Source organism: Telmatherina bonti (assembly GCF_933228915.1).
Source record: "Telmatherina bonti genome assembly, chromosome: 19".
In the NCBI taxonomy this organism is placed as follows: Eukaryota; Metazoa; Chordata; class Actinopteri; order Atheriniformes; family Telmatherinidae; genus Telmatherina; species Telmatherina bonti.
The window spans coordinates 12191961-12209893 of NC_136617.1; the positions used below are offsets into that span (position 1 = coordinate 12191961).

The following is a 17933-nucleotide window of genomic DNA, read 5'->3' on the forward strand; positions in this document are numbered from 1 at the left end:
ATATATTTTAAAGAGAAAACTTTTTTATTGAGAGTCTTACCTACTATGTCTGAAATGTAGCTAGCTCCTCGAACTATTTGCATTTTATTAAGTAACTTTGTCCTGGACATTTTTATCTGTCAGTGAACGCTCCACTTCGGTTTCCTGGTTCTGTTTATTACTTCTGTTTTACAGTGACTTTGCTATTCAGTCAAGTAATTGACTGAATGATTGTAGTAGAGGCGGTTGAACCTTTCTCCGAAAGGTGCATAATCGATTAATTAAATAATGTGAAATATTATAAAGTGATAAGGCACATAGTGCTGACTAGGACAAACTTTTCTAAGGGCTGTTACATTTGCGAACCTGTCGGAAATTATCCGTGGTCGGTCTCCCATATTTCTATCTTTATCTGTTTTACAGTAAATTATCCAACTCGTGTTTTTGGCCAGTTTATTTGTTATTATTAATTTAACAGTTACAAATAATTTTATTTAACCAGCAGTAAGCTTTTTCAATTCGTTTATTTTGTCCATGACTTGACCACGGCCATTTGATCTACCAAGTTAAACTTATCCGCTATTGTCACATCTACATTCACGCACATTACAGGCAAAAACATAAATGTCCACATTGTTGGTATGTTTATATTCCCGTCACAAGTAATCTCTCGCGGAGTCCAGCTATTTTTTTAAAGAGCGCAACAGCCAATCAAATAATTAGTTTGCGGTTGCTAGGCAGATTATATCTGGGACGATGCTGTATAAATGCTCATGCAGCTGACATGATTCATCTGTAGTTTTCTGTGATACCACAAGATGGCCAAGTTTGCTTTATGTTAATATTCAGCTGGAGTTGAGTGTCATATAAGCTCATAAAAAAAGGTGATATGTGAATGTAAACTATTTATTTGTTAATGTTATTATTACTATATTACTCGTTTAGTTTAAAACGAGTAATATAGTAGTAATGTGAGTAAAATAATTATACAATTACCCAGCTGTATAAATGGAGTAAAATTATTTATTGTATTTGGAAATTTCCGAGATAACCATCCTGATATTCAACAATGCCATTTTATAGCAAACCACTCACTCACCACTGCACCTCATACTCACTCGCTTGACTTTCCTCTTTAAATATTTATATGCTGCAATAATACATTTTAATATACAAGTCTATGTTGGGCAAGTTGCCTTATATCTGCTTCGAGTTCATGGCCCTCCAGAATACCTACAGTCCCAGAGCCAGCGGCCCGCTGATGTTTCAGGTGCCTTTTCTGCAGACAGAGTCATGGAGAAGACGGCCTTATTTTGGACCTTGGTCCTGGAATGATCTGCAGGCCTGGATCCATCCATCTTTTAAGTTTCAAACAAAATATCTGAGTTTTAAGTCTCTGGATCTGTACCAAGAAGTTGTGTTTAATCAAGGTCGTTTTTACTGTAAATCTTAACGTGTTTTTATGTGAACTAGTGTTTGCATTGGTGATTCTGTTTTATTGTATCATGTTTTACATCACCTTGTTTTCTACACTTTGTTTTTGTTGCTGCCTTATCTTAGACTGCCGGAGCACCCTTGTGAAAAGGACTCTGTCTCAATGGATTATTTTCCTGGTTAAATAAAGATGATGAAATAAAAATATGCATTTTATATATAGACAATCTTTTTGTATGTCTTTGTAAAGGCTTTTTTGTCCTTTCTTTTTAAATTATTGAACTGAAAAAGGAGATGCTCCCCAGTCTCATACACAGTATAATGACAATAATTGCTGTCATATGTTTTACTTATAGTGTTTGTGCAAAATAAGATAAAGGTGATTCCAGATTTTTGACTCTGCTGCTATCTTCTCTTCACATCCCTTGCACTTGCACTAGCAGCTTTTGTACTTGCTTCAAAAGTTTTTTTTCAAGACAAATATAAAAAAAAAAATGACAAAGTTAGCCACATATAAACCTAATTACAGATATTACAAGCTGCATGGACTATTTTCACTATTTTGGGACAGTAATTCTTTAAGAAATAAAAAAAAGAAATTTGAGGTGACTTTATAATATGTCAGGTTACAGCTGACAATATATATCGTTTGGACAATAGAAAATGCCTATCATTTCATATGAGGCTCTATCGATAAGGCGCTTTACTGCAGTATTTTATGTCAAGATGCGCTTTACGGCATGCTCGCTGCAATATATAAACAAACATGGAGAAAGACGGTAGAAGACACATCTCACATCAGGGCAGTTCATTATAAGATGACTAGCCAACCAAAACTGATTAACTTGTTTATAAAAGAGGGGAAATTTCTGTCCCATGGATGCGGTTTGGATATAAAAAGACCGACGTGGAACCGACAAATGACTAGTCCCAGTCCCTAGACGACAATCTGGTCCATAGCCCAAGCTTTGAGGATCACATTGAGCACCTGAGAGCTGTGTTACGTAGATATCAGGAACTCTGAGTTAAACTCCGTCCTCGTTAAGTGTGAGGTATTGAAGAGGGCAATGAGATTTCTGGAATGGTTGGTATCTGGACAAGGCTACCCTATGGACCCATCTGAGGTGGCCCCAGTCCAGGCCGACAAAGCGCCTACAGCAGTGGGAGAGCTGAGAAGAGTAATGGGACCGAACATACATCCCAAACTTCTCCCGAATAGCCCAGCCCCTTTACCAGCTGCTCACAACACAACCAGGTCAAAGGAATGGAGAAAAGGTCAAGGTCACAACAAGGAAAAAAGGTAACCTCCCACCTAAAACTCCTATACAATGGACTGATAACCACCAAAAGACCCTGAACTCCCTCATGGACAAGCTGATAGGGCCTCCCCTTCTGGGTTACCCACACACTCAAAAATAGAGGTACCAGCTTGTACCTAAAAAGGTACAAATGCTTGTCGCTGGGGGTGTACTCTTTTGAGAGACATTTCTGTACCCTTCAGTTCTGGTCTATTTTTGTACCTTATCAAGTTCAACCTCACCTTATCAAGTTATGTTTTTATGTTTTCACAGCATTAGGCCTGGTCCATTCCACTTAGCAATATTATCTTATCTTTAATCTAGAAATAATCTTCAAAAACTCAAAATACTGACCAGACATACACTTAGTTTGCAGTATCTGACTTTCATTGTCTGGTGTAGTAAATGACTGTTAAGTAGTTCTACTGTCATCACTCAACTCTGCTCTAGTTTGTAACATTACAGCCATTAACATGACATTTTTCAATGCTGCAGGTACCCTTATGGTCGAAATGGTACAAATTTGTACTTTATGTCACTTTGAACCCTTTTTCGTACTCTGAAGGTGTGCTTCTGGTCTCTTAAAGACCAGTATTGTACTTTTGAGAGAACATTTCTTTAAAATGTACCTATAGGTACAGAAATGTCCTTTTCTTGTACCTCTATTTTTGAGAGTGCAGAATTGACCCAACCATTTGTTCTTCATACAAACACATCCCAAGAGGGGTTGGGAACTGTACTTTATCAGAGACAGAACGGCAAGATGGTAGTATAGGCTATGGTTTCAGGACTTTAGCACCACCTGACAAGAACTATTACATGGACTCAGGAAAATTAGAGTTCTTTGCACTAAAATGGGCAATGTGTGAATGTTTTTGGGATTACCTGTATCTTCTTTAAAAGCAGACACTGGGAATGCCCCCCGGTGAAAATCATTGATGTTCAGTGTTGAATTAAGACATAGACATATTTGTTATTGCTCATATAATTTTTTTTAATTATTATTCTTAACTTAAAATATCATGGACACTAGATTGTAATACATTTTCCTAAGGAATCTGCCAAAGAAACAATTTTTTTTCTTAATTTTTTAGGGTAGTGATACACAAAGCAAGTTTTCCTGCAGTTTCGACATCCATTATTCACATTAATTCCATTTTTATTCTGTTTGAAACTTAGTGACTATTTCTGGCTGTCACCTTTCTTGCCAAAAATAACTTGAAGTGGATCAGCACCCTCAAAAGTTTAAGACGTTTCCACAGTTTCACACTTTCTTTCTCCAATCAGCCTCCTCCCTCATCCCTTTCATGTTTCTCTCACTTGGTGTCCTCTGAACCCCTTCCTCCCCCTTCACCTCTGCATCCCAGCTACCCCTTTTAATCCACCTTTTCCTCCCAAAGCGGAAACCGAACCCTCCTTTCTCGCGGCTGACAGCTTGGAGTCCTCCAGCCATAGAGGTCAGAGCATCATTTCTCTTCCAACCGTCTTCTCCATCCTGAAAGTACATGTTTTCTAAAGAATTATCCCCAGTGAAAGGAGAAAGTGGCAGATCCATGAAGTCTCTCTCAGCCCTAAGCAGCGCCTCGTCTTCCCAAGGCTCATTGTTCGCCTCTTCCTCCTCCTTGGGTTCTAGCAAGGCTGAAAGATGGTCTTGAGGCCATTCTAACATCATTACAGGATCCTTCAATTCCTCCAGAGCAGCTTGGAAGTCCTGCAGCGCAGACTGTACTTCAGCTCCGTTCACTAAAGATCGTAGAGGGCTTGAGAGTTGGGGAAATGTCGTGACCAATTGTGGGATGGGACAGAGGAGGGTGAGGGAGAGGAAGGTGAGCTGGGAGGGACCGAGATGGAAAGGCATCATCTGGAAGCAGAAACAAGTAGGAATATTATTTGATGAAAGATCATGAAGCAGAGTTTCTACTTTAGTTTCAATCTTTAATATTCCATGGTCTTTTTATGACCTATGGAAAAGCCAACCTTTGATTGTCATGCCAAGTTTTAAAGAGCTCTGTCAGCTCTCAGATAAACAGGGCTAGGGTTAAAAAGTCTGGAAATTAACCAGAGATGTAAAAAGTGTTGTGATGGACCGGCCAATCATTGGGCGAGAAGCAGGATACTGCTTTCCTACAACCCTTACCTGGACTAAGCGGTAAAGAAAATGGATGGGTGGGTAGAAAATAGTTTTAGTTTATTATTCAGATTATTCATCTACAATGAAAAGGGTCAAAAAACAAAAGTTTAATTTTACTGTGTGGATCTTGCATCAAATAAAAAAGAAGTGTGAACTGAAGGAAATGGGTTTTCCCTGTTTAAAAACTATACCAAAGCAAAATATCAGTTTTCCAACAAACACACAGAATACAGCAAGCTCTTGCAAAATAATCTCTGCTCTGAGGGGTCAGATATTTACTAGATTACATCACAGCACACAAGGCATGATCGTAAGACTGATATTTTCAGGAATAACAATGTAAAGCATGGCGATGGAAGTGTTATGGTATGGGTAATTCACTATAAAATACATCTGATTAAGAATTAACTTATAAGAACCCAGCATGACAAATATTATACATATAGTCTCTGAGACAGTTTACATCACTCTGTGGTACAAACTTTCTCAAAATTCTGTTGAACAGAATGTGATTTTTGTCTTCATCCCCTTGATGGACACCAGAAAGCAGACTACACTGTAAAAGTAGTTTTTAAATTTACACTTTGTTAGGGGGACAAATAAAGACTTCACATAAAAAAAATGGACTTATTTGATCATATTTTCATAGGTTGCATCACAGTAGGCTAAACTAATAAAATAGTGCACGTTTCTTAAAGAAAATGATCGTCAGCACTGCAACAAATTAGCTTAGAAAAGCCTTGAAGACAAGAATATAATATTAAACAAAGTAAGGTATTTCATCTTGAACACAGTTTGGTATGCATTCATCACTAAGCTGCATTTCAGCTGCCCTTGACATAAATATACCACAGAAGACAGTCTCCACTGTATATTTTGTATACACAAGGGGACAAGGAAATAATTAACTTACAATAAATGGCAGTAAAGTTGACAGACAAGAACATTTAGCCACATCTGTTTAGCAACTTACCTTGTAATCTTTCAGACTTCTTGTATCTTCAACACCTGTCTCAGAAGAGCTTTTAAAAACTGCCCACCTCCACCTACCAACCATTTGTCCCCTATTGGCCCCTCGCCTCCTTGACGCCACAAGCATCATTCTTTTAGCTGAGAAACGCTGACCCATTTCAACACTAAGGACTGGTAAGTTCACCTCATTGTGGCGGTTTGATTGGGTTGAGAGGAAGATGATGCAAATGTGTCATTAAGATGTTTGTGAGGAGAGAAAGTCTCCGGGAGGAAGACACTGTTGCCCTAATTATGAATATCGTCTCGCAGGGAAAACACACACACACCTGAAAGAATGTCATAATCATCTTGAGATGAATCCACACCTCAAAGTGAATGACGCCACTAACTGGTTTAAAATACCATCAATTATAGTGCAAAAGAGCCACACGGCCAGACTCATTAACAGGTACGGCATTTGAATAATTTGAGATTTCCATGCATTTTCTTGTTGAATAAAACACACACACACACGCGCGCACACAGAAAGCCTTTTCTAGTATTTTCACCACAGCATGATTTATCATAAATCATGGGAATTTTAACACATAATTGAAAAGGATTAATAAAAAACATAGTTTGATATAGAATTGGGTTTCTTAAAAACACATTTTACGCTACATTTTACTCATTGTTGCACAGTTAACAGGTAAAAAGTAGCAGGAGAGAAGAAAAACAGTAATACTTGACTTAGGTGGTAAATTTTGAAGTTATGATCAGGTTATGTTAAACCACGTGTTTCACTGATCTTTACCAACGTTGTGTTCCTGTATTCTGATGAGTACAGTGTTAGGAAAAGAAAATGGTACAGCTATTTTATCTATAAGCTGTGTATATTACAGAAATATTAAAACATAATTTTAAAAATATGTTTTCTAGAATAGATAACAATAAATCAAATAAATAAAAAGTCAAATATATATATATATATATATATATTTATTAAAAAATCCCACTGTACATGTCTGTAGATGTAAGATATGGTATGTAAAAAACTTTTGAAAAAATAAGAGGAATTTGTTCTTAAGAAGGTTAAACAATTTTTAGATGTATTATTAGCAGGGAAATGCAACATACATGCTTATCAGGCTTTTCATGGTAAATTTCCAGGAGAAATATGCTGTTATTTCACACAGCATATTTTGTGAACCCAAACATAAGAAAGAGCGGTAATTTAATGCAAAAACACACTTTAAAAAAAATTCAAAAACCCAAAAATTTAAGTTGCTCATTTCCACTCGATTTGCACACTGAATGACAAAAAACTCTGAAGAAAGAAAGTAAGTGAAAGAACAGCTTATTTATTCACTACTCAAATGGAGCAATGCCACCTCTACCACACAAGGTTGGTATTTTATGAAACTTATTGAACTTACACACCCCTCAAACCCCACTATTCTCACCTGCAGTTGTACTGCACAATAACTATACTATAAAATTATTATAAACCCAACAGTTCAAGTGAGGTTTTTTTTACATGTACTATCAAAATCGAGTCTAAGTTAAAAAATTAAATTTTGGTTTCCCACTACCCTTATCTAGCAATAATCCACACTGAAATTAGCAGGATCACCTTCCCTCTCTACTTCTACGACTGCCTCCCCAAAGTTCCCATGGTATTCTAAAGAGGAGATACACCCTGAGGCACCCTGGGAATTGTAGTCCAGGTAAAAGGCGGGACTGTGCAGCAGCTGATGCGATGGCTGATCGATAACTGGGCTCAAAGATGGCTCGCTGATTGGAGCAGTAAGCAGGGAGAGCTGAATCTGGTCGATGGTGCTGGTGGGGAACGGCTGCTGCTGGTCCAGCGGGGAGCAGGTTGGTGGTGACGAGCTGGTTGGCATGGTAGCAGCTCTAGGGGGAGCAGCGGGAGAGTTGACCTGGGAGTCATCAGAGTTGAGGGAACGCCTCAGTTTGGCCCGAGCGTTCTGAAACCACACCTGAGGGGATTAAAAGGTCAGGTAGAGATGACAAAAAGTGCATAAACAACAACAGATGTGAACAGAGATGAAAGGAACAAAATTAAAAAAGATGGCTAAGAAGACATATACAAAGAAGAGACTGAAAAGGGGCAACGAAGAAACCAGTTGATGCTAAATACCACCAAGAGCCACAAATGACACAAAATAGATTTAAACCTTAAAGAAATTTAAGGCCCGAGCACATCCAAAGCTACCGAAAAGAATTTATATTTAACTTGCTTGGTATTGTCCTTGCTTCTAACCAACATTGTTCAGCCAAACTAGAACACGTGCAGCACAGGTTGGCTGCTTTATTCCAACATTAAAGTCTTAATGCACTAAGCTTTTCATTGTTATCCCTTTAGCATATGTAAGATGTAAGAGTATGTACCTGCAAGACCCTTTTTGGCAAGCCGGTTTTATGGGCAAGAGAGGTCCAGTCTTTACCATCGGGGTTGTGCTTCTGGGCAAAATATGACTCCAGTGCTCTGAGCTGCTCGCTGCGGAAACAGGTCCTGATTCGCTTAGTCCGCCTGCGGGTCCGCCCACCTGCCACTCCATCGTCCAGTCGTGGCTCTGGACTGCTGACAGAGTCCTCTCCTTCACCTGACACCTGGTTCTGACTTGTTTCTGGCATTAAAAAAGTGCTTTGTTAGATGAGAGAAGTGCACCGTTGTTTTACAGCATATTTATGCACAGTCCTCCAACAGCTGCTGATTTGGAAAAAAACTGAGACAAACCCAGAAGAGCCTGATACTTTGTTTTTCATTCTAATGTTTCAAACTAATTATTCCACATTCCGCATTCCAACTTTTACATAATTCATGGTTTAATTCTTGCATTAAAAATGATCCTGATCGATGTTTGTTAATCTCTGCAATGGGCTGGTGACCTGACCCAGCAGCCCACCTGGCCCTTAAGTGGATAAAATGGAAATATATAGCCATACATAGTAATATATATATATAGATATATATTCCATTTGACTTTCCGTGGAGATTCCCAATTGTGTGTTTTATTTTCTGGTTTTAGTGCCATTTCGTTTATCCTATTAGTTTTATTTATTTATCTTTTATTTATTTACATATTTATGGCTCATGACCAGACTGTATATAAAGAGATTGACGGAGTCTCCGTGACGTCACCCATAGGTTTCTAAAGAGCTGAATTGAATCTCAGTGGGCAGTTCCCTAGTCGCCATCTTGGCAGCGTCATGCGCGTCGTCTTGCCCGGAAAATACAAATATGGGCAAAGAGGTGGAGCTGAGAGGGCAGCCGTGAGCGTCATGGCGGATGATTGACATCGAGCGAACTCCGAGCTTTCTGTAGCTAAAAGCTAACCGAGCTAACCCCGAGATAACGGGAGCTAACCCGCTAACAGAGGTAAGTGGGCTAAAGCTAAGTCACATTGTTAACCGGCTAAAAAAAACGCAGTTGTTCTATGTTCTTCTTACTTGAAGCCAGAGATTGGTACCTGTCAATCAAAACAACATGCCCCTAAATATGCCGAACTTCGAGATTAAATTACTTTAAAACGGGCAAGTTAGAAAAAAATTCACTCCCCCCACAGTTGTCATGAAGATAAACCTGACCTTTAAACCGAAAATGGATTTTTAAACCAGGCTGTAAACATGTTAATTTCTGCCATGAAGTTGGCCTTTTTAACATGGGAGTCTATGGGGATTTGCTCTGTTTTGCAGCCCCTAGTGGATGAAGGGGGAACTGCAGTTTTATGCACTTCCGCATAGGCTTCACTTTTAACCGCCGGAGGTTGCTGCTTGCTCATGAATTCATTTTTGTTTCATCAAAATTGGGAGAATTAATTTTCACCTCAATTCAAACTGAATGAAATATTGCAGTAAAGACACTGCAATTTCTTGTTTTCTTGTTATGTTTACTTTTTAAACCATATATAAAACCTTACTGAATATCCTTCAAATGTGGTGATTTCTCAGTTTTTTCCCAATAACCCCCGGCTGCAGCCTAGAGAATGGGGCGGGGCTGGATATTGGGTGGAGTTGGATATCAAATGGGTGTGGTTGATTTTAAACGGGCGTGGTTAGACAGGCAGTGGGTGTCAGGGATTAGGGTTAAGGTTAGAGTTAGCTATGGCAACCAATCAAAATGTTGAGGGGGCGTGGTTGGGCATCCAGCTCCATCCAATATCCAGCCCTGCCTCATTCACCAGTCAGCAGCCAAGACCGTCTTGTATTTCCCAGGTTTAAACAGTGACAGGACAATATGTTCAGTAAAAGTTTTCTAGAATACATTACCGCATTATCCTTTACTCTAATTTTCCATGTTGTCAGATTCTGCAAATGGTATGTTACCAGCTTGGGAAACTTACAGGTTCCTATGTGATTCTCTAGGTGAAGCCATTAATTAACGTATGCGTTTAGACATTACAAATGTGTAAAATAAGAGAAGAAAGGCAACATTTATGAACAACTTTAGCATATAAGCTAAGCTTCCCTCCATTTTATAAACATCACTGATGAGTTGTTTTATAACAGTAGTTCTGGCACTGACCCTTTTTTTTTTTTTTTTTTTTATTAAAATTTTCCTTTTTTTTTGTTAAGTCATAGAAAAACTCACCTTCTTTAAGGTTCGGATAGAGTGAAAGGTCTTGTGTTGGCACATTTCCTCCATCATTAGAATAATGTGACTGACAGTAGAGATTTGGACCTTGCATGCAGTACAGGTTCCCTGGCATCAATTTCAAATCACATGCCTGCAAAATATAAAATATAAAATTATTTTTTAATTGACATAGTGTAATCAGTTCAAGAAAGTTTGAAGCTTTAAAGGTTACTTGGCAGGAGAAGCAGTGAGGATGGAAGGTCCACTCGCCAGATCTCATGACCAACGCAGAAGGTGGGATTGGCTGGAAACAGCGAGCACACTGACCACCTCCAAACATCCTGGTCATCAAAAGCAAGACAAAGGTGTCAGAGATTCAATTGATGAGTCTGGATTTGTTGTGAAGGTAAATTATTTCAGTTAATCAGCTGGACCTGCAGTAATCCTGCTGGCAGTAGATGCTTCCATTTCTCCAGTACAGGGAAGGATGTGTCTGCAGCTCACAGTGACATTGGCTGCAGCGAAGACACTCACCATGCCATACCTTCCCTGCTGCCAACAGGAAGAAGCGGTCGCATACCTGCTCAGCACAACCAGCACACATCATTGGTTCATGGATGGACACAGCCATTGTAGCCTAAAACAGATATACTGGAACTTAATATAACAGAACATTGTGGCAACATACAGGCTCATATTTAGTTCTTCAGACATCAGAGCATTGCACCTATTGATTGTAGTTAAACTAGTTTTGTATTTTAAAAAAATATTCTGCATTTGTTGTTTAGTGAACTAAATTTATTAGCTTATGAGCAGTGGTGAAGTTAGAGGGGACAGTAACACATGCTCCTGATGAAATTTAATTTGACACCCCAGGTGCTACCTCAGGTGACTGACAGGTGATATGCCAGTAGCGCCACACCAGCTTGTTGCAGGTTTTAACGTGGTTTCCTCGTTCTTATTGTTTGGATATAATGACATTTGGCTGCATTTTTCCAGAAGAGATGTTGTCCCTGTACAAGCACAGCTATTAATGTTATGAAAGGTTATTAACCTGATGCTAGCATGAAGCTACATAGTAGTGATAATGTAATTGTATGGTAGCACTAAAGTAGCTTTAATATAATGTGGGGAAACCAAGTTTTAAGTGAGTGGATTAAGGGACTACACATTATCTAAGTCTTATTTTGTGTGGGAAAGGTTTTAACCTGATGCTAGCATGAAGCTACATAGCAGTGCTAATGTAATTAAAAGATAGTACTGAATTAGTTTTAAGATAATGTGGGGAAACCATGTCATATTTAGTTTTAAGTGAGTGGATTAAGGGACAACACATTAACTCAGTTAATCAAAATTTTAGCATTGGAGTTGAAAATAAACTTTAAAGAATACCAAGAGTACCTCGGTATCCAGTTAGTGTTGACTAAACTACAACAGTATGAGGCTATAAATAGGGGGCTAGCAAGGCTGCAAGTTGATTATACTGTAAGCTACAGCATGAAGCTGTGGAGTTTGTAACCAGTATTATTTTGTACAGGACGATAAGAGAAAGGGAGATATTTCTGACTTTTTTTGTAAAGAGAAAGGGCATGGTCACACAATCACATTATCTGTTGTAGAATTTTCCTCCACAGCAGCTCGGCCGAAGTCTATCTCCGCCCCCTCCACGTCTTCACCGAGTTCACCGCTGAACAACAGGCCCTCCAGGATTTGGTCATCTGGAGACATCATCATTGTCCTGAAAAGGCAGTGGGAGTAATTATCCTCCTCTTCACAATTATAAATGTCTTTAGAGGTTTAAAAACAGCGGCATTTAATGTTTCCATCAATAAACAACAATTTGACCAAATATTTTGTGCCAAATGTATGGGTTGAATAAAGTTTGAAGTATTTTGTGTTTACACATGCAATTTAAAAAGGCTGTGAATGGCTATGAATAATCTTATGACTTGCTATTATACAGGCATTATTTAAAATCTCTTTTATCCTTAATAACTCTGATGGCTTGTTTAGTTAGATATATTTGGAATAAAAGAGACTGCATTGTGTAGTTAACATACCTCTACTGCCATTGTGATAAAAATAAAAATGAGAAAAGTGCTCTATGAATCTGTAATTTGAATGGCTTTGACTTATTTTACCAACTAATTTTATTTATTAATCTTTTTAATACGTTGTAACTAGTTTGTTTTTAAGAAGTGCAAGACCAAGTCTTCAATAAATGACACATATTAGTGATTTATGTCCCATTGAAATATTCTGGTTTATTGGCTTATTTATGGAGAGTTAAAAACAATAATGCCTTGATCATTTCCTGTCACATCAGAGTTGCATTTTTTTAAATGTGTACTTTTGAAACAATGTGCAGAGTTTGGTAAATACCAAACATATCAACAAATCTCCCACAAACACGATTCCACTTTGTCATTGGTCATAGGGTTTAAAGTTTACTATCAACAAGGTGGTGGAAATAAGACAGAATGTCACAAATTACAATGTCCAATTTGAATTCATTCATACATTTAATTTATATAAATGTATTTAAACTGTACATGTGTAAAACAGCTATTTGCAGTTGAGTCACTTGGACATTCATGGACGTGTAAATGAAGCTTTAGCCATGAATCAACAAACAGATTAAGTAGCAGAAAGATTGTGATTGCAGTCCTAAACAACTCAAGAAAGTTACATGTTCAAGTATGAGAAGAGAACTTACCAGTCCGAATCAGAAGCTTAGTTGGCTTTTCAATGAGTGTGTGCTATATGAGCTCTATAAACACCTCCCTTTAGGAAACAAAAGTTGAAGGTCCACTTTGATAGATCCAAAACTGCTATCCTGATCTTGAACACCCCCTTAGCTTTTCCTCCCAATTGTAAATCACATAAATGCTCTTACCCTTTCAGGCGTCTCTGCAGCTTCTTGTCTTGTGGTTTTGGGATCAGTTTCCTCAACCTGAGATCTGCATCACCACCTCATGGTCAGCCAATCACTTTCTCAGCATCTGATCCGTCACCCGTCCCAAGAGACACACAACTGTAAACAAGAAGAACGGCAGGTACAGAAAGGTGCACAGTGATTGGCTGCTTGGTAAGCAGGTGGGTTAGTGGGGTGTGGCTGTACCCTGGGGACCAATTAAAAAACAAAAGCTGTTTAAAAGGACATCTGGGATCTGTGGTGGAAGATGAAAAGACACCTTTACCACTGGGCCTGCTCCTTTTTAGTCAGCTGGACAATCACCCAGGAGAGGAGATGACAATCGAGGAGGAGTTTGCCTCCTACATGGAGGGTAAGGCATTGTTGTGGTGGAAAGAGGATTTACCAAATCAAAGGTGGCATGGAAAAGCACACTGTGTATGTGTGTTTGTGTAATATATATATATATATTATATATACATATATATAATCAGTTATTTTAAGTGATTTAAGTAATTTAATCATTTTACACCCCATCCTAAAAAAACTAATCACTAACTTTATAAGTTGCTGTTTTATAAATTATAAAAGCATCTCAATTACCACTGTCCTTTTCACTCAATTATCCAGCCATTGATTCATTTTCTAAACCGTTTAGTCCAGTTAAGGGTCGAGTGGAAGCTGCAGCCTACCACTGAGCAAGAGTCAGAGTACACCCTGGACAGGCTGCCATTTCATATAATTGTAAAAAAAATGTTCAGTCTCACCTCTCAAAATATATAAAGTGATTATTATATAAATGTGCAGGAGAGGCAAGTCCGTATGACAAACATGGCTTACCGAAACTCAGCAGGCCTCTCCTGCCTTTGCTTCCTGCAGAAATAAAAATGCAGTCTTCACAAGTTCATGAAAGGAAGTACATTTACATTTTAATCAGTATTAATAAAAAACTTGAGCTTCAAAGAGTTCACATCCCTTAATTTGCATAAAACTAAAACCAAAAAGGTTTTAAATTTATAAAAAGATTTTAATAATATCAAAGACAAATAGAACATTTTCAGATGCCTTTCTCTAGGTAAGCTACTTTAAGTCGATTAAACGTTATCAAAATCAACAAATTAAGAAGAGAAAATGGTGTTGTATGTGGATTGGAGAATAATTAGTATGTAAAAATGTATGTAGCTGATGGCTAAAACCCCAAACTAATACTCAAGTCCACATCCTAAGTAAAGACAAAAGATTTGCAACTTTCTTGATCTCCTTAGACAAAAAGTAAAAACCTCAAACACCACAGACTTAGTAATGAGGAATTAAAAGGGCCTTAAAAGTTTAATGTATGGTCAAAGAAAATATATATTTACCGTCAAATAACTAAATACTTGAGTATATCCTGCAAATTGGGGGGGGGGGGGGGGGGGGGGGTGTTATATAACAGCATTAGCATAATACATGTTTAATGTGCTTAAATGTTTATGTTTTTGTAAAAAAAAAACAAAACAAAAAAAAACCCAAAAACAAAACAGACCACTCTATGCTTTTCAGTTACAACCATTTTATTTCAGTATCTCTTTAGCACCATACATAGAGAGGAGGGAAAAAAGTTTACAAATAATACAGCAAAGCAACACACGGTCAAACGCTGCGAGGACGGCTGGCAGCTGAACCTCAGCAGGTGCAAACTGCATCACTCATCTGACTGTTACTAAGCAGCCAGGGAGAAGCTGGTGTATCTCAAAATGAACAGTGGGAGGCGCTGCTGAGCTTTAAAGCTGGGCTGAATAGCTTTGCAAACAAATGGAGAGTTTAAACAGGAATTGACTCACAGCCAGGTCCTGTGCTTAGTTTGATTGTGTGGAAATAAACCAGTAATATAAAAGATTTTTTCACCTGCTTGAAACAATGCAAGTTAATATACATATATATATTTATTATTCATGTTTGACATGAAATGGCAGAAAGGAGTTTGTATCAGTTTTTGAAAATCATAATTCAAAAAATAATGAAAATAAACCAAAACAAAACATGCATGCATGAACATAAGTTGCAGTTTTATTTCATCAACCAAAACCGCTATCAATCAGCTTATTCACAAGAAAAAAAAAAAAAAAAAGGTTATGGAGCTCACAAACTGTCTTTGAAACCTGCAAACTGACCACTGAATGAACAAAACTACAACAACAAACCTTTTGTTGAGCTTTATTGACAAACCTTGTTACATTTTTCAGTTGATCAGCCGTGCAGAGCCAGAGCAACCAGTAGATTCTGGGATGGCCCTGACGATAGTGTTATTCATAAATCTAATTGAGCGTTAACTGAAACGTGTCAGGAAATCCTTTTAGTTTGACTGACAAAGCTGACAGATTGAGAAGATGTTCAAAGTTTCCTCATAGTTCATCATAATTCTGCTTAACTTTTTTATTTGTATGTGAAAAGAAAGTTGAAAATGTGCCAAAGTGAACAAAGGTCTGTAGACTAAGAATGTATTTATTTACACAGAGTTGATAGATGTACAAAAATTTCTAAGTAGCTTTGTGAAACTTACATTCCCTCAATATGTGACCTCTTTTACTCTCTTTATGGTGCGTTCCAGTTGTCTTGGAATTCCGAGCAGCCAACAGTAGGTGTCGTAATTACCATATAATTTCCATTCCAGTTGCACCAACTTGGAAAAAAATGGATGCCTCCGAATTAGTCAATTCGTGGGCATCATACAAATGGCGAATAAAAAAAGAGAATCCCAAACACACTGTAAAAATGTGCACTGTGCAAATACCAGCCAATTTAGGTGATCATGTAAAACAAACCAAATAGTGCGATTTTTTTATGAACAAGCCACCGCGACAACGTACTTATCGTAAAAACAGCTCACTGCTGTTTACACTGGAAACTTAACAGACATAAAATATATTTTAAAGAATTTTAATGAAGACAAAAAAGGATTAGAAGTGGTACTGGGTGCAGCCATCTTCAAATGGGGAAGCTTGGTTTGTGATTATTTGGCAAAGATTTGTTGGAATTCCGAGTTTTGAGGACAACTGGAATGCAACTTTGAAATTCTTAAAATAAGCACAGCTTTCTGTCATAGTGAACAGAAGAGCAATGATCAATTACTATTTTCCCATAAAATTAGTGCTTTATGCTAAGCTAAGCTACTTAGCATTCAGCTAGTTAGCTTTGAACGGGCCTAATTATGTGCAGCCTTATTTAAACTTTGTAGTGTATTAAAAATGTGTTTTTAGTTTCAGGGAAGTCAATAGTTCAATAGTTTAAAGAACTAGTTCTTTGAACTGATCGGGTCCAGATTTAGCTGTGTCTAATCAGGCTTTAGCCTTTGCATAATGTCTCATTTTGTTCTTGTAGGTCTACATATATGACTGGATCTCATAGATCATTTTCTAGCAGCTGTCTATTGGTCAAAGACTGTCTCCATCTAGTGATTTGACTTGACTTTTGCTGTTAAAGTGTTAATATTCATAGATGTCTGCTTATTAATTGATCAAATATCCAATAGTTATACTGTTGTTTTTGTTGTCTATGTATATGGAGGATGTGCAACGCTGAGTATTCTTTAACACTGTTCTAGGTGAAATCTAACCAGCCTGGGTCTGTTTTAGTTGGGTTCTCAGGTCACGTCAGGTTAGGGAGGTTTTGCATAACTCTGCTTTGGATTTATGTTTAGTTTGAAACAATGGACAGGAAATCAGGATGGCTCAAAGTTAGACGCCAGTTGTGGTGAAATCTGTGAGACCTCCATTTTTACATACTGAGAAAGTTACCCTGCTAGAAAATGCTACTGATGGAATCTGTACATTCTACAGTAACATACTGATAAATGACTATACAAATGAGAAAAAGAAAAGGTTGTCTCTCTTAAAATACGTGTGTGTGTGTGTGTGTGTGTGCACGTGTGTTGACACACAGCTGTCAGCATGTGTGTTTAACAGTCCATCATCATCTTTCTCACTTTTATCCTGTGGTTGGAGGCCTGAAGGCTGCTGGTCTCATCTTCATCTCAGTAAACTGGATAGAATGCTCTTTTCCTTTCCATGAGGTCCAGATAATACCCTGACACACACATCAGTGACAAAATTAATACAATTACATGTGATTGTTTTTTTTTTTAAACTGAAATATGCAGGGTGCCAGAACACTGAAGTAAACAGTCAGCTTTTCCATTTGATCCCATACGAAGATATTTGCTCTGAAAACTGTAACTGTAACTCCACTGTCTTTCTAATTAGAAGGAATGTCTGGCGAATAAATTATAATTTACATCTAATTTGAGGAGCAAATTGTTCACACTAACTATTTGTATTATTGCTGATCTTCTTTATTTCCCACATCATCTAGTATAGGACAAGAAAACACTCACCTGTAGTGGCACTACATGTTTAGACAAAAAAAAAAAAAAATAGCACAAAAAGTAAAGAAATTTGTGTTTTTATCACTTATTTCTCGTCTTTATTAAATGTTGTTGTATGATACATCATTGGAAGCCCTGATTAGTTACCATTACGACAAGGTATAATTTGTTAGGCTTGTGCTTTGGATGAATGAGTCACACACACACACACACACGGCATGGACACATAAATATAAACACAGTCACAGTCAGGGTTTCAGCTT

At 37.8% G+C, this 17933-nt stretch overlaps 2 protein-coding genes across 4 annotated transcripts in view; both read right to left on the reverse strand.

Annotated features, from left to right (window-relative positions):
• Positions 1-3975: 3975 nt before the first annotated feature.
• qrfp (pyroglutamylated RFamide peptide) lies at positions 3976-11024 on the reverse strand (the record flags this gene model as incomplete). Its single annotated transcript, XM_079259299.1, has 6 exons — positions 3976-4572; positions 7440-7793; positions 8206-8444; positions 10409-10544; positions 10626-10734; positions 10828-11024. 6 exons carry the CDS (start codon positions 11022-11024, stop codon positions 3976-3978), a joined length of 1632 nt encoding a protein of 543 aa, XP_079115425.1.
• Positions 11025-14845: 3821 nt separating this feature from the next.
• LOC306770113 (tenascin-like) overlaps positions 14846-17933 on the reverse strand; it is a 63108-nt gene continuing 60020 nt past the window's right edge. For all 3 annotated transcript variants that reach the window (XM_079258919.1, XM_079258917.1, XM_079258918.1), the window contains one exon: positions 14846-17372. In XM_079258919.1, the coding sequence (XP_079115045.1) occupies positions 17274-17372 (99 nt within the window). In that variant the 3' untranslated portion in view covers positions 14846-17273. The remainder of the gene's footprint in view (positions 17373-17933) is intronic.